This window comes from Ornithodoros turicata, chromosome 1 (genome assembly GCF_037126465.1).
Source record: "Ornithodoros turicata isolate Travis chromosome 1, ASM3712646v1, whole genome shotgun sequence".
Taxonomy (NCBI): domain Eukaryota; kingdom Metazoa; phylum Arthropoda; class Arachnida; order Ixodida; family Argasidae; genus Ornithodoros; species Ornithodoros turicata.
In genome coordinates this window covers 54,403,903-54,420,528 of record NC_088201.1, presented here as the reverse complement: position 1 = coordinate 54,420,528, position 16,626 = coordinate 54,403,903, and the positions used below count along the sequence as shown (strand labels likewise).

Here is a 16,626-nt window from a genome sequence, read left to right as displayed (position 1 = left end):
GTTATACAACTGTCTGTTTTTATCGCATTTGAATTACGCCCACTTAGTCTGGGGCACAAGTACCTCCGGCAAAAAGGACAAAATCCACACGTTAGAAAAAAAGGTTATACATGGTATAGTTAAATCGGAACCATGTGCATTGTACAACAGAGTTACTGCAGAAGTTTAACATTATAGGCATCTTTAATTTATATGACATACGGTTACCTGAACGGTATAAAAACGAGACTGCAATAAATGTCGCTAACCTCAGTGCCTTAGCGGGTCTACGATTGAATTCGCATACCTATCCTAGTACGTTTGACATTTAACCTATTTCAACTAGTAGATAAGCCAACCAGGTCTATTGCTTCAACTGAGACCGTACTCGACCTATAGTTCTGACATCACACTCCGACGATGTTACCTCCTTATGAATCTTTGATGGTCTGAGCGACCACGAGGTCATACACTTTTGAGTAAAGTCAAACCGGTATTCCAATCACAACTACATAAACAAAACTATTAGAGATTATAAGCGTGCAAACATTGATGCAATCAATAACGGTCTTCGCTGTTTTCATGATGAGTTTGTTTTAGATTTCCAGCACCGATCAGTAGAGGAGAACTGTCCGTTCCGTAACACGCCCAGTGATTTGGCGGATAAATATATTCCTACATTATATTCCTAGGACAGTAATGGAAAACCGTCTCAATTACAGATACTGCTTCGGTGTTTTCTTGATATTTTTCTTCGTTTTTTTCGGTCACAGGCACAGACTTTTATCATCGTATTTACCTCCTGTACAGTTGCCTAAGATGGCTAAATTGCTGATTACATCATACGGAGTCTTCAGGTCGGACGGTATGAACTCTAAATTGCTAATCATGACTAAAGTTTTATCTAGTATCATATTGGCTTATACTTTCGCTCAATCACTCCAACAGTCTCCGTTGCCTGTGGACTGGAAAGTAGGAAAGATCGTTCCAGTCTTTAAATCTGGGAATAGCCACGCAGCTACCGACTACCTAACTCCGGTCGTCGTTTGTTGTAAAATCTTCGAACATGTTATTTTCTCGCATATCATGAAATTCTTCGACGGGAATGGTTTCTTTTACGCACTCCAGCATCGATATCGCAAATACCATTCATGCGAAACCGAACTTGCATGCTTTCTTCATGACTTCTTTCTAAATTCAGATTCTTCTTCGCAGACACCTTTTTTCTAGATTTCCGAAAATCTTTTGATCAGGTTCCTCATAACTATCTTCTTCTGAAATTATCAACACTGAACTTGAACCTCTCCGTGTACAACTGGGTATTGTGAGTCTATTTCCTACCGTTCACAGCTTGTTTCATGTAATGAATTTCTTTCTGGTCGTGTTCCTGTTGCTTCTGGTATCCCACAGGGCTCGGTGCTAGGTCCTCTTCTCTTCCTGATTTATATGAATGACCTTCCTAACAATCTTACCTCCACAGTGCGACTGTTCGCCGCGGGCTGCATTATTTATCGCAAAAATTCTTCGACTTATGATCAGTTTACTTTGCAGCGTGACATATCGTTAATTCATTCGTGGTGTGTCACCTGGAAAATGCCACTTAACCTTAACAAGTGTAGTTCTATGTCTTTCCTGCATCGCGATTTTAAGCATATTCCCACCTTCCACTACTCTCTCAGCAATACTATTCTCACTAAGGTTGAGACATACAGATATCTCGTCGTGTATCTCTCGGATGACCTAACGTGGAACCAACATATCGAGTACATCATAAGCAACGCTAACCGTTCTCTCGGATATATCACACGTAACCTTAAAATGGCCCCACAGCACGTAAAAAAGTTAGTGTACACGTCCCTAGTCCCTCCAAAATTAGAATATGCCTCAGCCTTGTGGGACCCACCTGAACTTTACTTTTCCGCTAATACTGAGGCTGTTCAAAGCAGAGCCGCGAGGTTTATAGTTGGTATTTTCTCATGTTCGTCTTCAGTTTCCGCAATTAAACAAGAACTTGAGCTTCCTGACCTCGATAAACGGCTTGCTTGCGAGGATATCACTCTTTCAAGGGTTTATTCATAATGTTCCCCAGTGGTAGTTCTCCTATAACTCGAGCGACACAGTTTGACCATCAATTTAAAGTACAACGCTTGGATTATCGGACAAACATGTCTTCTGCAGGACATCTATCGATTGGAACGGTCTTCCCCCAGAATTAGCTTGCAACTGATCATTCATCGTTCCGTGATCGCATATTTAACTTCATCGGCATCGATTAATTTCCATATCTATATTGTTATCATATTGATGTGTTTTTGGAAATATTTTTTTCTTTTCTATATATTGTTTTCACATTGATGTGTACTTTTGGAGATGTTTTCTTTTTGCTGCGCAATTTCATGCACTTTTCTTGGTTCCAAATATTGTATTTGGTGTTCTTTATGTTAAGTGTGTGCGTGATGTGTACACCAGTTGTTTATGTTATTCCACCCTCCCACGTAATGTCTCTTGACCTTTGGGGTATCTTGAATAAATAAATAAATAAATAGTAGGCATTTTGAACTTGGCATGTTTCCAGGTTTCGCACAAGTATGCAAAGTTTAGGTAATACATTACCGCGTTCTTTAAATCATCTGATTCAAGATGAACCATTTCAATCATGGCATCCAGCATGATTGAAATGGTTCACTGTCATACGATGTCTATCGGCCAATCCGGTCGTGCCTTCGTAACTGACGCTGTAAAATGCCAACCGCGTCCAGATTTCGAACGATAGCTTCCGCACAAATTAAGATAGGCGCGTGAAATTTTAATACATGATAGAGGGTTTGATAGAGGGATGATAGGTTTCGAATCCTGGTGTCGGCTGTGCTGTGTGGGCTTTTTCCTGGGTTTTCCTCAGACGTTGCCGGACATATGTCGGCACAGTTCCCTTAGAAGTCGGCCCAGGATGAACATTCCACCAGAGGGTTAGTCGTGACGCTGCCCACCGCTGTGAGACCGACAACGGCGAGCTCTTTCATTAGCGAGCTCTGTCGGTACTCTCGTCCCAGGCCCACGAAAAGAACCACACCTTGCGGGCCTTCGCTGCTCTGGGGCTGCTGTGCCTGTCCACCAATCAGAGACGATTTATTTTCAAAGTTTGAATCTGAAGCGTTTATACCGCAAAAGTTACCGTGCGAGATTGGAATCTTCTTCCGTAAGTGTAACTGGGATCAACAGGTTTCCTTTGTTCTCTGCAGCTGTGGGAAAGTTCTAAAGTTTGTGCCTTAGCTTGGTATATTTTACTTTGTTACTTTTTCCCCCTTTTTTTTTTGTGCAGAGTAGCGTAGCCAGAAAAACATTTCCCAAGGGGTTCTATGGGAACTTAACATGGAGGAGGAAGATTTCACCCTTGTTTCCCTCTCCCAAATGCACTACCGAAGGCACGGTTCCGGGGGGGGGAGGGGGTGATCCCCCATTCTATGGCTACGCCACTGTAAGAACCGTTAAACATTGATTCACACGCAGCTGACGCTGAACATCGTGTTGCAATTTCGTAACCGTCCCTTCAATTTTTTTCGAATGAAAGATGTTGCACGGACGTATCACGCCCATCAAGGCAGCATGCGGTTGCACTGAAAAGTGCGCAGCGTGATGCAGTCAGAATAGTCACGAGCCCACGTTCGCCGCCTTCGTTTGTTTTATGGAACGGTGGAATGTAATGAAAAATTGCTTGTTTTCGTTCTACGGGTAATCACAAAACATTACCACGTCACATCTCATTGGGGCATTGGTTCATGTTGTCATCGATTATAGCAGCAGCACAATGTGCGTCCTCGCAGTGCATCCTTCACCAGGTTATAAAATCGACTGTATATAATGTGGCGTTCCTTTACTGAGCTATTTGCGCCTGCACAGCCACAGGCAATTCTGCTTCGATGCAGGGTGCCTTGATGATTCTTAATCGTTTCTTTCGCATCACGCTCTCGTGCTCGATCTTTTATTTTACCGAACAGCAATTGCGCCGCTAATCGCGGGTAAATTACTTGCCTGTCCTTCCCTGATTAACAGGCTTCACAAACAAGGACCTGTTCTCTAATTAGCAATGCGCGAATGAAAGCCCCGATTCTTAGTATTGGAGGGGACCTTCGTGACAGATGGACTGGTGGTAATGATAATTTGTGGCTTCAAATCGCGACACAACTAACATAATAAGCGGCGCCACAGTGGTCGGTCTGTGCATTATTTTTGCCCTACTTGAGGGTTCTTTAACGCGTCGTCGAAATCTCAACCCACGCCATATCGTATTTTGTCCAAGCAACTCGTGCCCTGCCAAGTAAAGTCACTGGAGGTGGAGAAAGTACCGCTATCCTGTTATCTTTGCCGCCGCGATCTTGGAGCAGCAATGGCGGCCGTATAGCATGCCAACACGTGCTGCGGCCGCCATTGTTGCTCCAAGATCGACGCGGGAAAGGGAAAGGATGGCGTTACTCTCACCAATCCAGTGACTTTACTGCCATCAATTGCTGGTGCCTCTGCCGAGTTTGAACGCGCGACCATGGCGCCATAGCGCGACCTTGGCATCAGTACGCGGGCAGCGCTACCAACTGATCCACCGGGAGCTACATTTACGTTTATAAAAAAAAAAAGAATCCCTGAAATCCTACAACGCCGCAAAGAAAAACAAACGAAACAAAGAAAGAAAAGGAAAGGGACTAAAATTTTGTTTCTCAGTGTCGCCAAATCGGATGTGTGTGGGCACTCTACGCACCCACTGACACCTGTTTATTGTATTCAAATCGGCCGTCTTGACAGATATTTGCGAGGACCTGATTTCCCAAATGGAAATCATTTCATGTTTTTTTTTTCAACACCCAGTTGGAAAAACAAACCAAAAAAGAAACAAAAAAAAAACATCGAGGTGCAGTTACATTGTACCAGCACTACACAGGAAAACGTTAGGGGGTATTGCCAAATATTTGGGAGTGTTGGGGGGAGGGGGATCTGGACAAACCACTGGACGTTGAATACCACCGAATGTGAATGTCACCGTATTGCGGCGTTTCTTGAAGTGAACTGTCAGAGAACTGAACATGGCCGAGTGACATGGCCGAGCCATTGCGCTTCGAGAAGCGACGGGTTTCGGCTCTTACCTCACCTATCACCACTGCAGTGCATTGCAGTCCCAGGTAACGATATTGAATATGTGATATTTTCTCCTTTAATGCGCCATGTGATATTCTGCGTGGGAACTCCACCTCAAGCGCGAGCATTTTCTTCTTGTGGAACCTAGAGTCACTAAATAAGCTACGCTTAGCTTAGCTGATTTAGTGACTAGATCTAGTGGAGCCTTGTGTCAGTGAATAGTTGCCCACATTGCGGTAATGTCGAGAGAGTCATGTGCTGTATGATTGTCATACTTCAAGAATCTTTTGCGGGCTTGTTCATCTCCTGCCCCGTGACCTTCGATCGCCAGTGGTCATGTCTCCAGAGAAGTAGAGCCGGTTGGACAAACCACACTATCTGTTTACAGGGGACGGCCAATACACATGTGCGGGAGCCAGGAGAAGTGAAAAAGGTCACTGCTAGACACACGCCATAGCAAACTGGTGCTGCTGTGGGACCGATATTGTGGTAGTTCACCATACCGATACGAGAAACAGCTCAGTGCGTCTGTGCGCCCTCGCCTACAAAGAGTGGTTTGTTCGACCCGCTTCACATCTCTTCACCTGCGCAAATCACGTCAGTGGCCACAGCTCGCGCGTTTCGCCTAAGAGTGATTTTAGTGGTATGAAACGTACGACAGAGCGAACATTACGAAACAGTATGACCGAGAACCCGAAACAGACCACGGGAGGCAGACTCTTTGTGACAGGTGTATCACCTTGGTGGATCGAATCTATTGTGAACGGTTCAATAGCAGATCAAACAGGCGCGGAGATGCGTCAATAGCTCATCGCTATGGACGTCGATTGAGCCTGGGTGAAAGTGCATTGTTCTCGCGGTTACCCGGACAACGGGTTCTTTTTGCGATACAGTAGGCGCGCCAACAATCGGCATAGGGAAGATGCGCCTATACTACAATCAGGGTTTGTTATCGAATATAATAATGCTTCAGTTTCCGTTTCTGGTACATGAAAACCTCTACTTCTTGTTTCCGTTTCCAAGCTACACCTTCGGTACCGGTTTGCGTTTCCGAGCTACTTTAGATATCGTTTTTTGAGTGGGCTCAACAGTTGCGGATTGCCGTGGATTGGATTGGATTGCTTGAAGCGACAGTCCGGACCTCCGTGGGTATTCGGATCACGACTGCATTCGATTCTCATCTACACGTATATCATCCCCATAAAATAGAAAGGGTAAACGCTTTCCCGTTTTAGAGAAAATGAATTAAATCCTACGGTTAACCGGATATCCGGTTTCGGTTTCTCGGTGACGTCACTGTTGTTCCCGACACCACAATTGTTCAAGATTACACAACAATCGGCGCTTGGTTGAGGTGCAAAATGAGATTTTCAGGTGCAACTTGACCCAGTTGGAATTTGCGATTTGGTTTAGTAACTTAGTTTATTCCGAACTATGTAGCGTATGACATTTGTTATGCAAGTGTTGCTATGCATTCTACAAACACTCTAAACGACGCATCTGCCAACGTGTAAACAACAGACAGGAACACATTATTGAAACAAGATCAAGCGCTAATAGAGAACCAAAATCCATCACGTAAACAAGAGGTACACAAAGGATTAATAATTGAAAAAGAATATATCAAAACGAGAAACATGCACGCACTTAACACTGAATAGCAGAGAAACACTCTACACGGTGCATCTGCCAATGTGTAAACAACAGACACATGCAAGAAAATAATTGAAAAACAATCTATCAAAACGAGAAACATGCACGGATGAATAGCAGAGAAACATTGTAAACGGCACACAATCCACACGTACACTCTTAAAAATGACCTTCACCACATAGCACGCTCCTAACTCAGAGAGACCCGCCTGACAAATGTTATGCTGTGTAGGCCAAATCTGTGACTAGAACGAGATCGACACTTAAGAAACACATACTTGTCTCTTCAAAAGGCTTTGGTACTGCACAGAGTTTTTATCCAGGACGATGGATACTGGCTATCCGCGACTGTTTTAGGAGTTCGGTCGAAAAACGACACTCACGTTGTGGTTTTGTTCTTGTCTTCACGATGCACTAAGCAACATCTATCTCATCTTTCAACATTGTCACATATGGAGTAACCAGTTACTGCCAATAAAAAGCAGGAGTGCGTATTGAGAGTACGGGAACCCGGAACGGGAACGCACAAAGCACAACACACAGCCTGCCGAGAGGAGCAGACGCCAGAAGCGCCAGAAAGACCGGAAGAGAACGCTCCTGGCGTCACGACTTTTGGAAGTGCGGTTTTCAGTCGGAGGCAAAAGATGCAAGTTGAAGTTCCAGTATAAATTGTCGGAGCCGAATATAAACGAAATATTTTGCATGGTGGCATGGGAAGATATAAGGAATCATCTGATAAGGCCTATTTATTTCACATGTGGGGTCCAGACTGTCCCTTTAATAGTCTGCTTAGGTCGCGACAGCTTATAGAAATATTAGTATTTACGTTTACCACTTTGTTTCCAAGCCACTAAACGAGATATGGGAAAGTCATAGATATTCATAACGATGAACTCTGAACGCCATACGACAACTTATCGATACAGCGCAGGCTGCATGCCTCGCTAAATAAATTAACGAAGGAGCCAAGCAGTTATCTTGCGTGGATTTCTCGCAGTTGCAGCCGCTTTCTTTCCTTTGTTCTTCTTTTACTTCGTTTTAATTGTGAAGTATAATTTGTACTCCACAACGGACGACTTCAGAAAATCCCAGAGAGCTTAGTGCCGCTTTGAACTATGGGAGCTTGCTTATCAGAAAGGAGGAGGTGTTTCGATTTCTCCTCTCTCGGCCCATTGTCCACGAGGTGTCAAAATCAGCGAAACCGAAACGTGAAGGACTGTTCTCGCTTCCTCGTGCACGACAATAATCTCCCAGGATGCAACGTGTACGCAAGGAGCACTGGGATTTCCTGAAATCGTCTAATGTGCGTCTACTCCTTATACTGACTCATGTATGGTTTGGCCAGACAACCCGCGACAACTATTACCCTCCAAAGGTGTGGCGATGTCTACCAGCAGGAGTTCATGACTTCGGTTTCCATTATCGTTAGCGCTCTTGTATTTAGTTTCCGTTTCCGCTTCAGTTTATGGCAATGGAAGCGAAAATACTTTCGTTTCTGTTACTATTACCGTTTCAAGCGGATTTAGGCTCGTTAATGTTGCTAGTTTCAGTTTCCGGTGACAAACCCTAACCAAAATGCAGTTTTCAGGATATCTTTCATACAATTGAGTACATTTATTCAGGTGCTGTATTTATGGCGTGGATGATGGACTGCGATTCGTCGTGTGTAATACTGCCCACATGGCAGTGTGGTGACGTATGCAGGATTTTTCCGAGGAAGGGGAGGGGGGTCCGGTTTTCCAGAGAATGCTACATGCACAGCCTAAGGTCAATAGGTGACCGGTACTTTCTAAGAATCATGGGAAAAGGATCAACTTCCATGTCTACGCTAGTAGACGACGCACGCTATAGGTGCTGGAGGTGGATGTGCCTGGCTCTAGAAACATCTTTAGAAAGCGGTAAAGCGCGACTGTCAGAACCTAACTAGTAGACTGTTTTTAGGTGAGTGTACATAAACTAATTTACCGACGATAAGCACGAACGTAATGCAACATTGAGTATAACGGCTGCAACAAGCAAACTGCAAGCGTGCGTCGCGTGCGTAAGCAGATATTTTCAGCTGCAGGTGAAAATAAAAAATGTGAAGCAAAATGTCAAAAATTTGTTTTTGATGATGTGGGTTTCATATTCCTCCATACATTCATATGTAGAAGAGGTACAGAGCATTACCGTCGCTGTGCCAATACCTGGCAGTGTAGTCCTGAAGGAAATAGTCAGCCCTTCACAACAGCGCAACAGCTATCCATACTGCTTCAGAAGCGACCGGGAAACCAATTTTAAACACGCAGCGACCATAAAGCACCTTGCCTATCGGAACCTGTAAGACGCTCGACGCGGAAGCGAGGACACTGACGTCATTTCCGCACGAAATTGTGACCTAGTGAAGTACTATATGTGACGACAGAAACTGAGAGGGAGGTCGGGATATAGCCGCGCCTGACTAGGCCCCGTACACTCTTAAAAACATAGCACGCTCCTAGCCAACCATCATCCCGAATGACAAACCGGAGTCGGAACCTATTATGTACGGCATAATGGGTATAAAATCGGCTCCGCCTCCCGTTTTCAACAAATCAGGGGCGAGAACGTTACCATTTGAGATAATGGTTGGCTAGGAGCGTGCTACGTGGTGGAATTAATTTTTAAGAGAGTGTACCGTGGGTTCATGTGCAGCGCTGGTATGCGTTCGAGTTAGAATGGCGTCACTTTGATTCGGCAACGAAATAATCTCTGCTGTCGCACACAGAAATAGAGATAAATGTAGGCTGTAGGAAAAATCGATGGATTGATGATGGATGCTTATGAAAAAAGTCATCTTTTGAGTGCATACGTTATGTTCATCTTAGAATGATTTTGTGAAGCTCACGGTAGTATCATTCCACACAAAACGAGGGCATTTAGCAACGTACAGGGTTATCCAAGCTAAAGTACGATTTTTTTTTCGTTCCGTCAAAAATACGACGGGAACGACAGGCGCCTTTGAAAACTTCGTCAACCACACATGGGGCGCTTAAAAATCGCGTAAATATTTTTCAACCTCCAGGTTTGTTCCTGCAAATTATGAACCATTCAAAACAGCACTTTCCTATACAGTTACAATCCTCTATTTTATTCAGCATACGTATTAAATAATATGGGAAATATACGAGTATATACAGGGTGCTTTTTTTATTTATTCGTTACAGATTTCTGATAAAAAAGCTATGAGATCGGCAGATATGCTGTTTTTTGCACTTGAATTACACGTCAAGCAGAGGTCCTCTCGAAGACAGTATGTAACTACGAAATGGCTAATTTCCTAAAATTCGCTAATTAACTCTTTAATTAGGCGACTTAGGGTAAAAGCGAGCCTTAAGAGTCAGAGACAATCCTCAATGAAAGTCATTCCACCTGCTAGAAACCCTGAAGCGAGCACATACATTGAAATATCCACTACCGAGTACTGCTATGCAAATGAGGCGAAAGCGAAAGCGCGCAAACCAGATGCGCGGGGGAAAGAGGGTTCAATCTACGCCAGAGGGCCACGTGCTTTGGAGCGATGGAGATGATTGGAGCACGTGCTGATCTGCTGGCGAGATCAACCGCTTTGCGGCCCAGATACGGCTGCGGGGCCAAGGACACGCACTTCTCAGGCGAACAGTTTCGTTTTGCCCTCATTTGCATAGCAATGTTCAGCGATGTAAATGTTAACGCACGCACTCACTTCAGTACGAAGGGAGTTGCCTCAGGACAGGAGCCGCCGATACTTCGAACAGAGACTGTTCTTCTTCTCTGTTCGAAATATCGGCGGCTCCTGTCCTGAGGCAACTCCCTTCGTACTTCTCTACCGGTTCGCTGGATTTCTACCCATCTGCACCCACTTCAGGGTTTTTAGAAGGTGGAATGGCTTTCATCGAGGATGGTCTCTCACACTGAACGCTAGCTTTTCTCCTAAGCTCCGTCATTAAAGAGTTCATTAGTCAATTTTAGGTAATGAGTCATCTATAAGCTGAATTCTATCTGCTAGAGGACGTCTGCGTGGCCGTATAACTCAACTGCCAAAACGTAATCCCTGCCGATCTCATAGCTTTTTTCATAAAAAAATATGTAATGAATAAAAAAAAACACCCTGTATATATTAGAAGTGCATGTCGTGTCTCAGAGCTCTAAAACCGCAGCAAAATACATATTCTAACAAAGTTTCTACTGCTACAGCAGTATACAAAGCGGCATACGCACGAAGCTTAGCAGACCGTAAATAGGCCATTTGAAATGTAGAGACTGCAGCGTTCCTTTTTTCTTTTTAATCTTTACGGTTCGTCGATAAAGAAATGGACCAAACTAAATTTTTTGAAAATCTGAATGCTTAACGTATGTGACATCCTCGATGTGTAGTTTAGCTCACGAGCATTTTTCCTATTCATTTTAGCTTCATTACAAACCCCGTAGTTTCCCTTGGGTTATCCATCCTGTGCAGAGAATCGTTTCGGAAGAACAAGCGTTACTGTTTGAGAGCAACATTTTCGGCATTTTCAAAATTCACAGAAGCTTCATGGGTCACAGAGAAAGAAGAAATAATAATGAGGATAAGATGAGAAAGGAAGTTGTTGCGTGGCCGCTTGGACGTGTCCCTTTACAATCACCGAGCCTGGGGGCAAGGAACGCCTCGTATGGGCTCACTGGAACAGTTTCATCCGTGGCGAGTCAACCCAACACCTCCTAGATAGCAGAAGGCGTGCGCCCTACGTCACGCACGGAGGCCTGCATGGGCTTTGCCAGCTGCTTCGAGCATTTCCCTTGTTCGCTCTTTCATTGACGTCATAGCAGCATCAACAGTTGTAACAGCAGGCGTCCCAGTGTGACGTAGGGCGCAGGCCTTCTGCTATCTAGGAGGTGTTGGTCAACCCCGTCATTTTCGAGGAAACGTACTGAAAAGAAAGAAAGCAAGAGCCAGATCTGTTACCTATTGTGCTATCGCTTCCTGATAATCGTTGATAGAACTATTGTCTTCTAGCTGAAAAATAGTGTCATTAGTTCGATTACGCCGAGTGTTTTTCATTCTGGGAACATCATAACGATAGAGAGTGCGGATCATATAGTTCGTATATATATCCGCTATTTTGGTAGTATGAAAACTGCGGTAATTATCAAATTAATATTTTGCCCGTCCTCTCTGCAGTACCACCGAGTGATCCAGTAATCCTGAACGAGAACATGACTGCTATGAACGGTACCGTGGGTCCCTATAACGAAGGGGCGCTTCTCATCCTACACTGCCACGTCAACGGAGGTGAGTGCTAGAAGTCCATCTCTTTGGTTTGCATTGCTTTGGAGTTTGGAGTGTTCTGGCGCAAGGATATCGGAGATCAAGCTTTGCATTGCTTTCACCGTCCTGTCACTTAGGTGTGCGCCGTACAGGACGACGTACTGTTGGTGCACCGTCTTGGGTCAGTCATACCCTTGTTCTTATTTTATTTTTATTTTTTTACAAAGCTTACGCGCTGCTTTCTGTTTCCAGTACTCTGTGGAAGTCGCTCTGTAGTAGCACCATTATCTTCGGAATTTCCTTCGCAGCGCAACACCCGATGTGTGCGTATCTAACGGTATCTACACGAGTCATAGCGGTCATGCAAGAAGGAGAGTCTGCATTCTGCTCAACTCGTAGTACCGGCCTCATGAGCATGTTTACGTTTAGAGCTGACATCATCGCTGGGGAGCCATTGCTCTGAAAACTGATTTCTTTCTGCTCGTCCGCTGTCACTCGAAACAGAATGGGGAGCAGCAATGACAGCGACCCACATTCGGAATGAGTCTTCTTTCAAAACCCATTCCCTTTGGAACATCCAGAGGAATGTTTCTGTTGGCGACGACGAATTTCACTCGCAATGGCTTGAAGCGTCTTTCATTCGGAAACGTCCTGCCATTTCTTCTATCGCTCCACACTCAAGCTTTGATTTACGAACAGCTATATTTCTCGGCCTGATGAGTTCGCTGCGTCTACTGTCCGAGAACGGCTTTTCTTTTCTTTGTGGAACTTGACTGAGCTTTGGTGAGGATGACTTTGCTTCCGTCGTGCTTGCGGGCTTCATTCGCATCCTCTTGGCTGTGATACATGTCAGTGTCTAAAAGTGTTCTACGCACTACCGGACAGCAATTCTACTAGCTGCCACATCACTATCTCCGTCCTATAGTGCTATTTCAAAGACAGCACGCGCGCTGCTATATTAACAATCTTTAATAATTAGTATTCTCAGTAGCGAGCTTATTACTTTATTGAGAGAAAATATTTTGCAAAAATAGCCCAGTATTTTTGGTCAACCTACAAAATCTGCGAATGTCTAATGTATTTCCCGCACTGTACACGAGAAATACGAGGTCAATGTGCACGAAATTAAAACGCTGAATGTTTTGGACGGTTGGAGTAACTTTTCTCAGCAAGGTTTCCTCTTGGGAGAGGCATGTTGCTTGCTTTCTTCTCCTGGTAACATCGAGTCAGTGCAGTGAAAGCACGATTCACAGGGTACTGTCACGGACGGACGCACACGCTGTGTCGGACTTCACTCCCTGTATGTAGAATGCATTCTGCATTAATAGCCAGTGTGAACAGGCGATATAAGGGAACCTGTATACGTCGTGTAGATGTTCGAATTCGAATGATACTCGCGTATCTTCGCAAACAGATCCATTCAGAAATTTCCGATATCAGTGATTTCATATTAGGCGCTTTTTCAATCTTTCCCTAACGCTTTATTTGACTATTAGCAGGATTATTTTCGTGTGCCACACTGCTTCATAATCTTCTTCTATGTCGTGAGTCCATTCACCCATCACGTGATGCGTTGCTACAGGCAGTGACTTTCGATGATACACCGAAATGTGTAGACAGCGGTTCCGGCTAACTTTAGCATTAGACCAACGGGCGTTTCGATCAACCGTACTCAGAGCATAGCGGTAAACGCAAGAGGGAGGATATGAGTTGGCGACGTCCACCGGTCAATCGACGGCATCAAAGCGAACGCCACAAAGCTATTTAAGTGGCGTGATGGAGCGTCGCTCAAGTTTCGAACACTTGTAGGCTAAGGGGGCGGTGACTCACGTCACGTTCATGAAGGACCCGCGGAAACGGTACCCAATGGACTTCTCAGCCACCAGAGTGCCAGCATGTGCCCGATCCTGCAGGGAAGAAGAGGCTTCCCGCCGCCACGTCTGCAGGGTAATGGAAGTGTCGCAACAGATCTTGTGGGATAATCTAAGCGGAGGAAAATAAACAGCAGCAGCACTTTACTTTGGTGGCCATGAATGGGGTGTTTCATCGTGACAAGGAATTATATTTGGGGAAAAAGAAGCCCAGCCCTCTAGATGACTTCGCACGCCGTTGCAGGCAGAGTTGGCAGACAACAGTCCTCACCTGAGAGCTCTGTACTTCTTGATGGTGGACTTAAGCTTTCGGAGAAGGTGACAGGGTGCCATGGGTCACCAAATTCTGGTGCAAGACTGTGACAACAGCGGTATTAGTTGCATTCCTCGTACGCATCGTACGGGTGGTCAGGCATCGTGCTTCTGGTAGGTTCAAGGAAATGCCACCTGCAAAATCCGCCTTGGTTTTCGTAAAAACGACTCGACATCGGCGTTCCAAGAGGAAGATTTCGTATATATGAGTCTCGGACTGACGAAGTTCTAGGGGCTGTAGGATGTTGGCCGAATGCAGTATGAAACGCCGGGAAATGTTCATGAGCCCGTGGAAGCGACGAAGCTGGCAATGCTTTGAATTTTCTTGGCGTGTGTGGGCTATGTCGCCTTGGGTGACTCATTCAGCCGGTTGGGTGAGTGTATAGATCTCTCTCAGGAAGGCAGCTTACGAAGTGAGCACCGCTGGTGTCGTGGCACGGCAACTGTGATTGCATGTCGCCAGAAAACATGACAGCTGTTATGCGTCGACGAATGCACCAGGTACTGTTTGCTATATTAAATGTAAAAACGAAGATACTTACACGCGAAACTTCTGCGTAACGGAATTTTCAGAGTTCGGGACTGCTGCAGGCAAGAAGACCGAGCCAGTAGTGGGCAAAGTACGCATACTGTGCAGCGTTCTCGTGCTGGTCTCTGAATGAAAGAGACTTGCTTCTCAGAGAAAATATATACAAGCCAACAGGAACTAAGCACCCTTTTTGAGAAATTATTCACTGATATTTTCCAAGTTTTCCGTTTGCATTGCCAATCGGGTAGTACTTGAAAGGAAGTACCGAAGTACGCCAAGCCCGTCTCGTCACCACCACCACCACCACAACCACCGAAGAAAAGTACTTAAGTACACATATTGAAATGTATTTCAAGTAAAGTACAAGTACTGAGAAATGCACTTGGTACTTCAAGCACTTCCCATCACTGCTCACAGCTGTAAAATAAAATAACGGAGCCGACGACTTCCAAGTAGTACGTAGTACGCTGAATTCGGTTCCTATATGACAACCAAGAGGTGCGTCAATCGTGTTCACTGAGATGCCAAAGGCAATTTGTTCCGAAAGGGGAAGCAACGCCAGATGTCTTCAGACTCCCCCAACTGGTTTTTGAACCACTCGCATGGCTTCTGCAATGTTTGGAATTCCTGCCAATGATCTTATACCCACCGTTGAGGTACACTTACGTCATCTGCGCTTGCTAGGGAAGGGCCACCACGTCGAGAACGGCGCGTCTGCCTGGTGTACGACAAACGACGATGGAGTTCCTACAGGAGCTAACGGCTAGAATTCCCCTGTACTAAAGCCGTGACAACTTTGCAAAACCTGTGAACATCAGAAGTGTTGATCTTCGAGCTTGTTGTAATTCATGAGTAACCAAAACGCGTTCACCGACGCAACAGGAGAAACGGGAAGGCCAGGGACTAGCGCTGGTCCCTCGTGTCCCTCCCTGGCTGTCTGATGTCCTTGACTATTCAGTGGAAGCTTCTCGGTTACTTCTGATATCAGCGGAGACATTGTTGGTATGCGAACCTTCTGCAGGTCCAGCTTTTGGTCATCAGGCAGAGGGTGATGACTATCGAGCGGTACATCACAGGGGAGTGCTCGTGACTATTGGAGTTCTGCGCCACCTCCAGATCTCCGCACGCTTTCTTCCACAATCTTATTCGTGTGCTTGGCCAGTAGCCATAGGCAAAGCTAGATGCAATTGACAAGATCACGCACATATGGTGAAGTGAAGACTGGAAGAAATGCCCATGTACAATGTTGGGATCGGAAGGTGTTGCAACAGCGCCTGCGTTGAGCGAATATGTTGCAGTGGATGACGATCCCCGTGTTTCCCAAAGCAGCTGATGCAGTCTTTGTCCACTTGCGTGTTCTATGACTGCGTCTTTCAAGCAGTCGTTAGGTATTGCGTGTACGTATATATAATGTAATGTGTAATATGTGCAACGTCAATGTGGCATGGCTACGGGACGCAGCAGCACTCGTTGGTTGCGTCGTGACACCACAGAGCGGAATTGAGACCTGGCTGAAAAAAAAAAAAAAAGATATTGCATGACCGATAGATGCTCAGTGGAAGGATGACGCTGGCGCGCAGACTTGCTAGGTAGTTGGGTTATAGTGGATGCGCCAAACGGTTGATTTATTTCGATCACTTGTTCAGGTCACCAGTGTCATTATGAACGAGACAGTTGGAACAGAATGAGAGGTATTGTTATTCTGCGTCGTCCAAGCCAAAACTGATAAAGATATTACTGGTTATTTATATTAACCAGTATCGGCAGATTTGTACAGTTGATCACTAGTTCTGAACATGTTTCTGAAAATAAGATTGTTCAAGTGATTATTCAAGTTCATGTAAGGCGTCATTAGCGAAAGGAGGGAAAGAGTGCAGGCAAGCTGGTAACGATGTATACTAGAAGAAACAGTG

At 45.1% G+C, this 16,626-nt stretch overlaps 1 protein-coding gene and 1 long non-coding RNA gene across 2 annotated transcripts in view; one reads left to right on the top strand and one right to left on the bottom strand.

Moving 5' to 3' along the window:
* The window catches only part of LOC135378260 (hemicentin-2-like), a 470,289-nt gene that overhangs the window by 360,983 nt on the left and 92,680 nt on the right, over window positions 1–16,626 (top strand). Inside the window, exon 3 of the mRNA XM_064611239.1 lies at window positions 11,915–12,025. Coding sequence (XP_064467309.1) covers window positions 11,915–12,025 — 111 coding nt within the window. The remainder of the gene's footprint in view (window positions 1–11,914; window positions 12,026–16,626) is intronic.
* LOC135378261 (uncharacterized) overlaps window positions 1–16,626 on the bottom strand; it is a 74,414-nt gene that overhangs the window by 5,491 nt on the left and 52,297 nt on the right. The window lies entirely within an intron of this gene.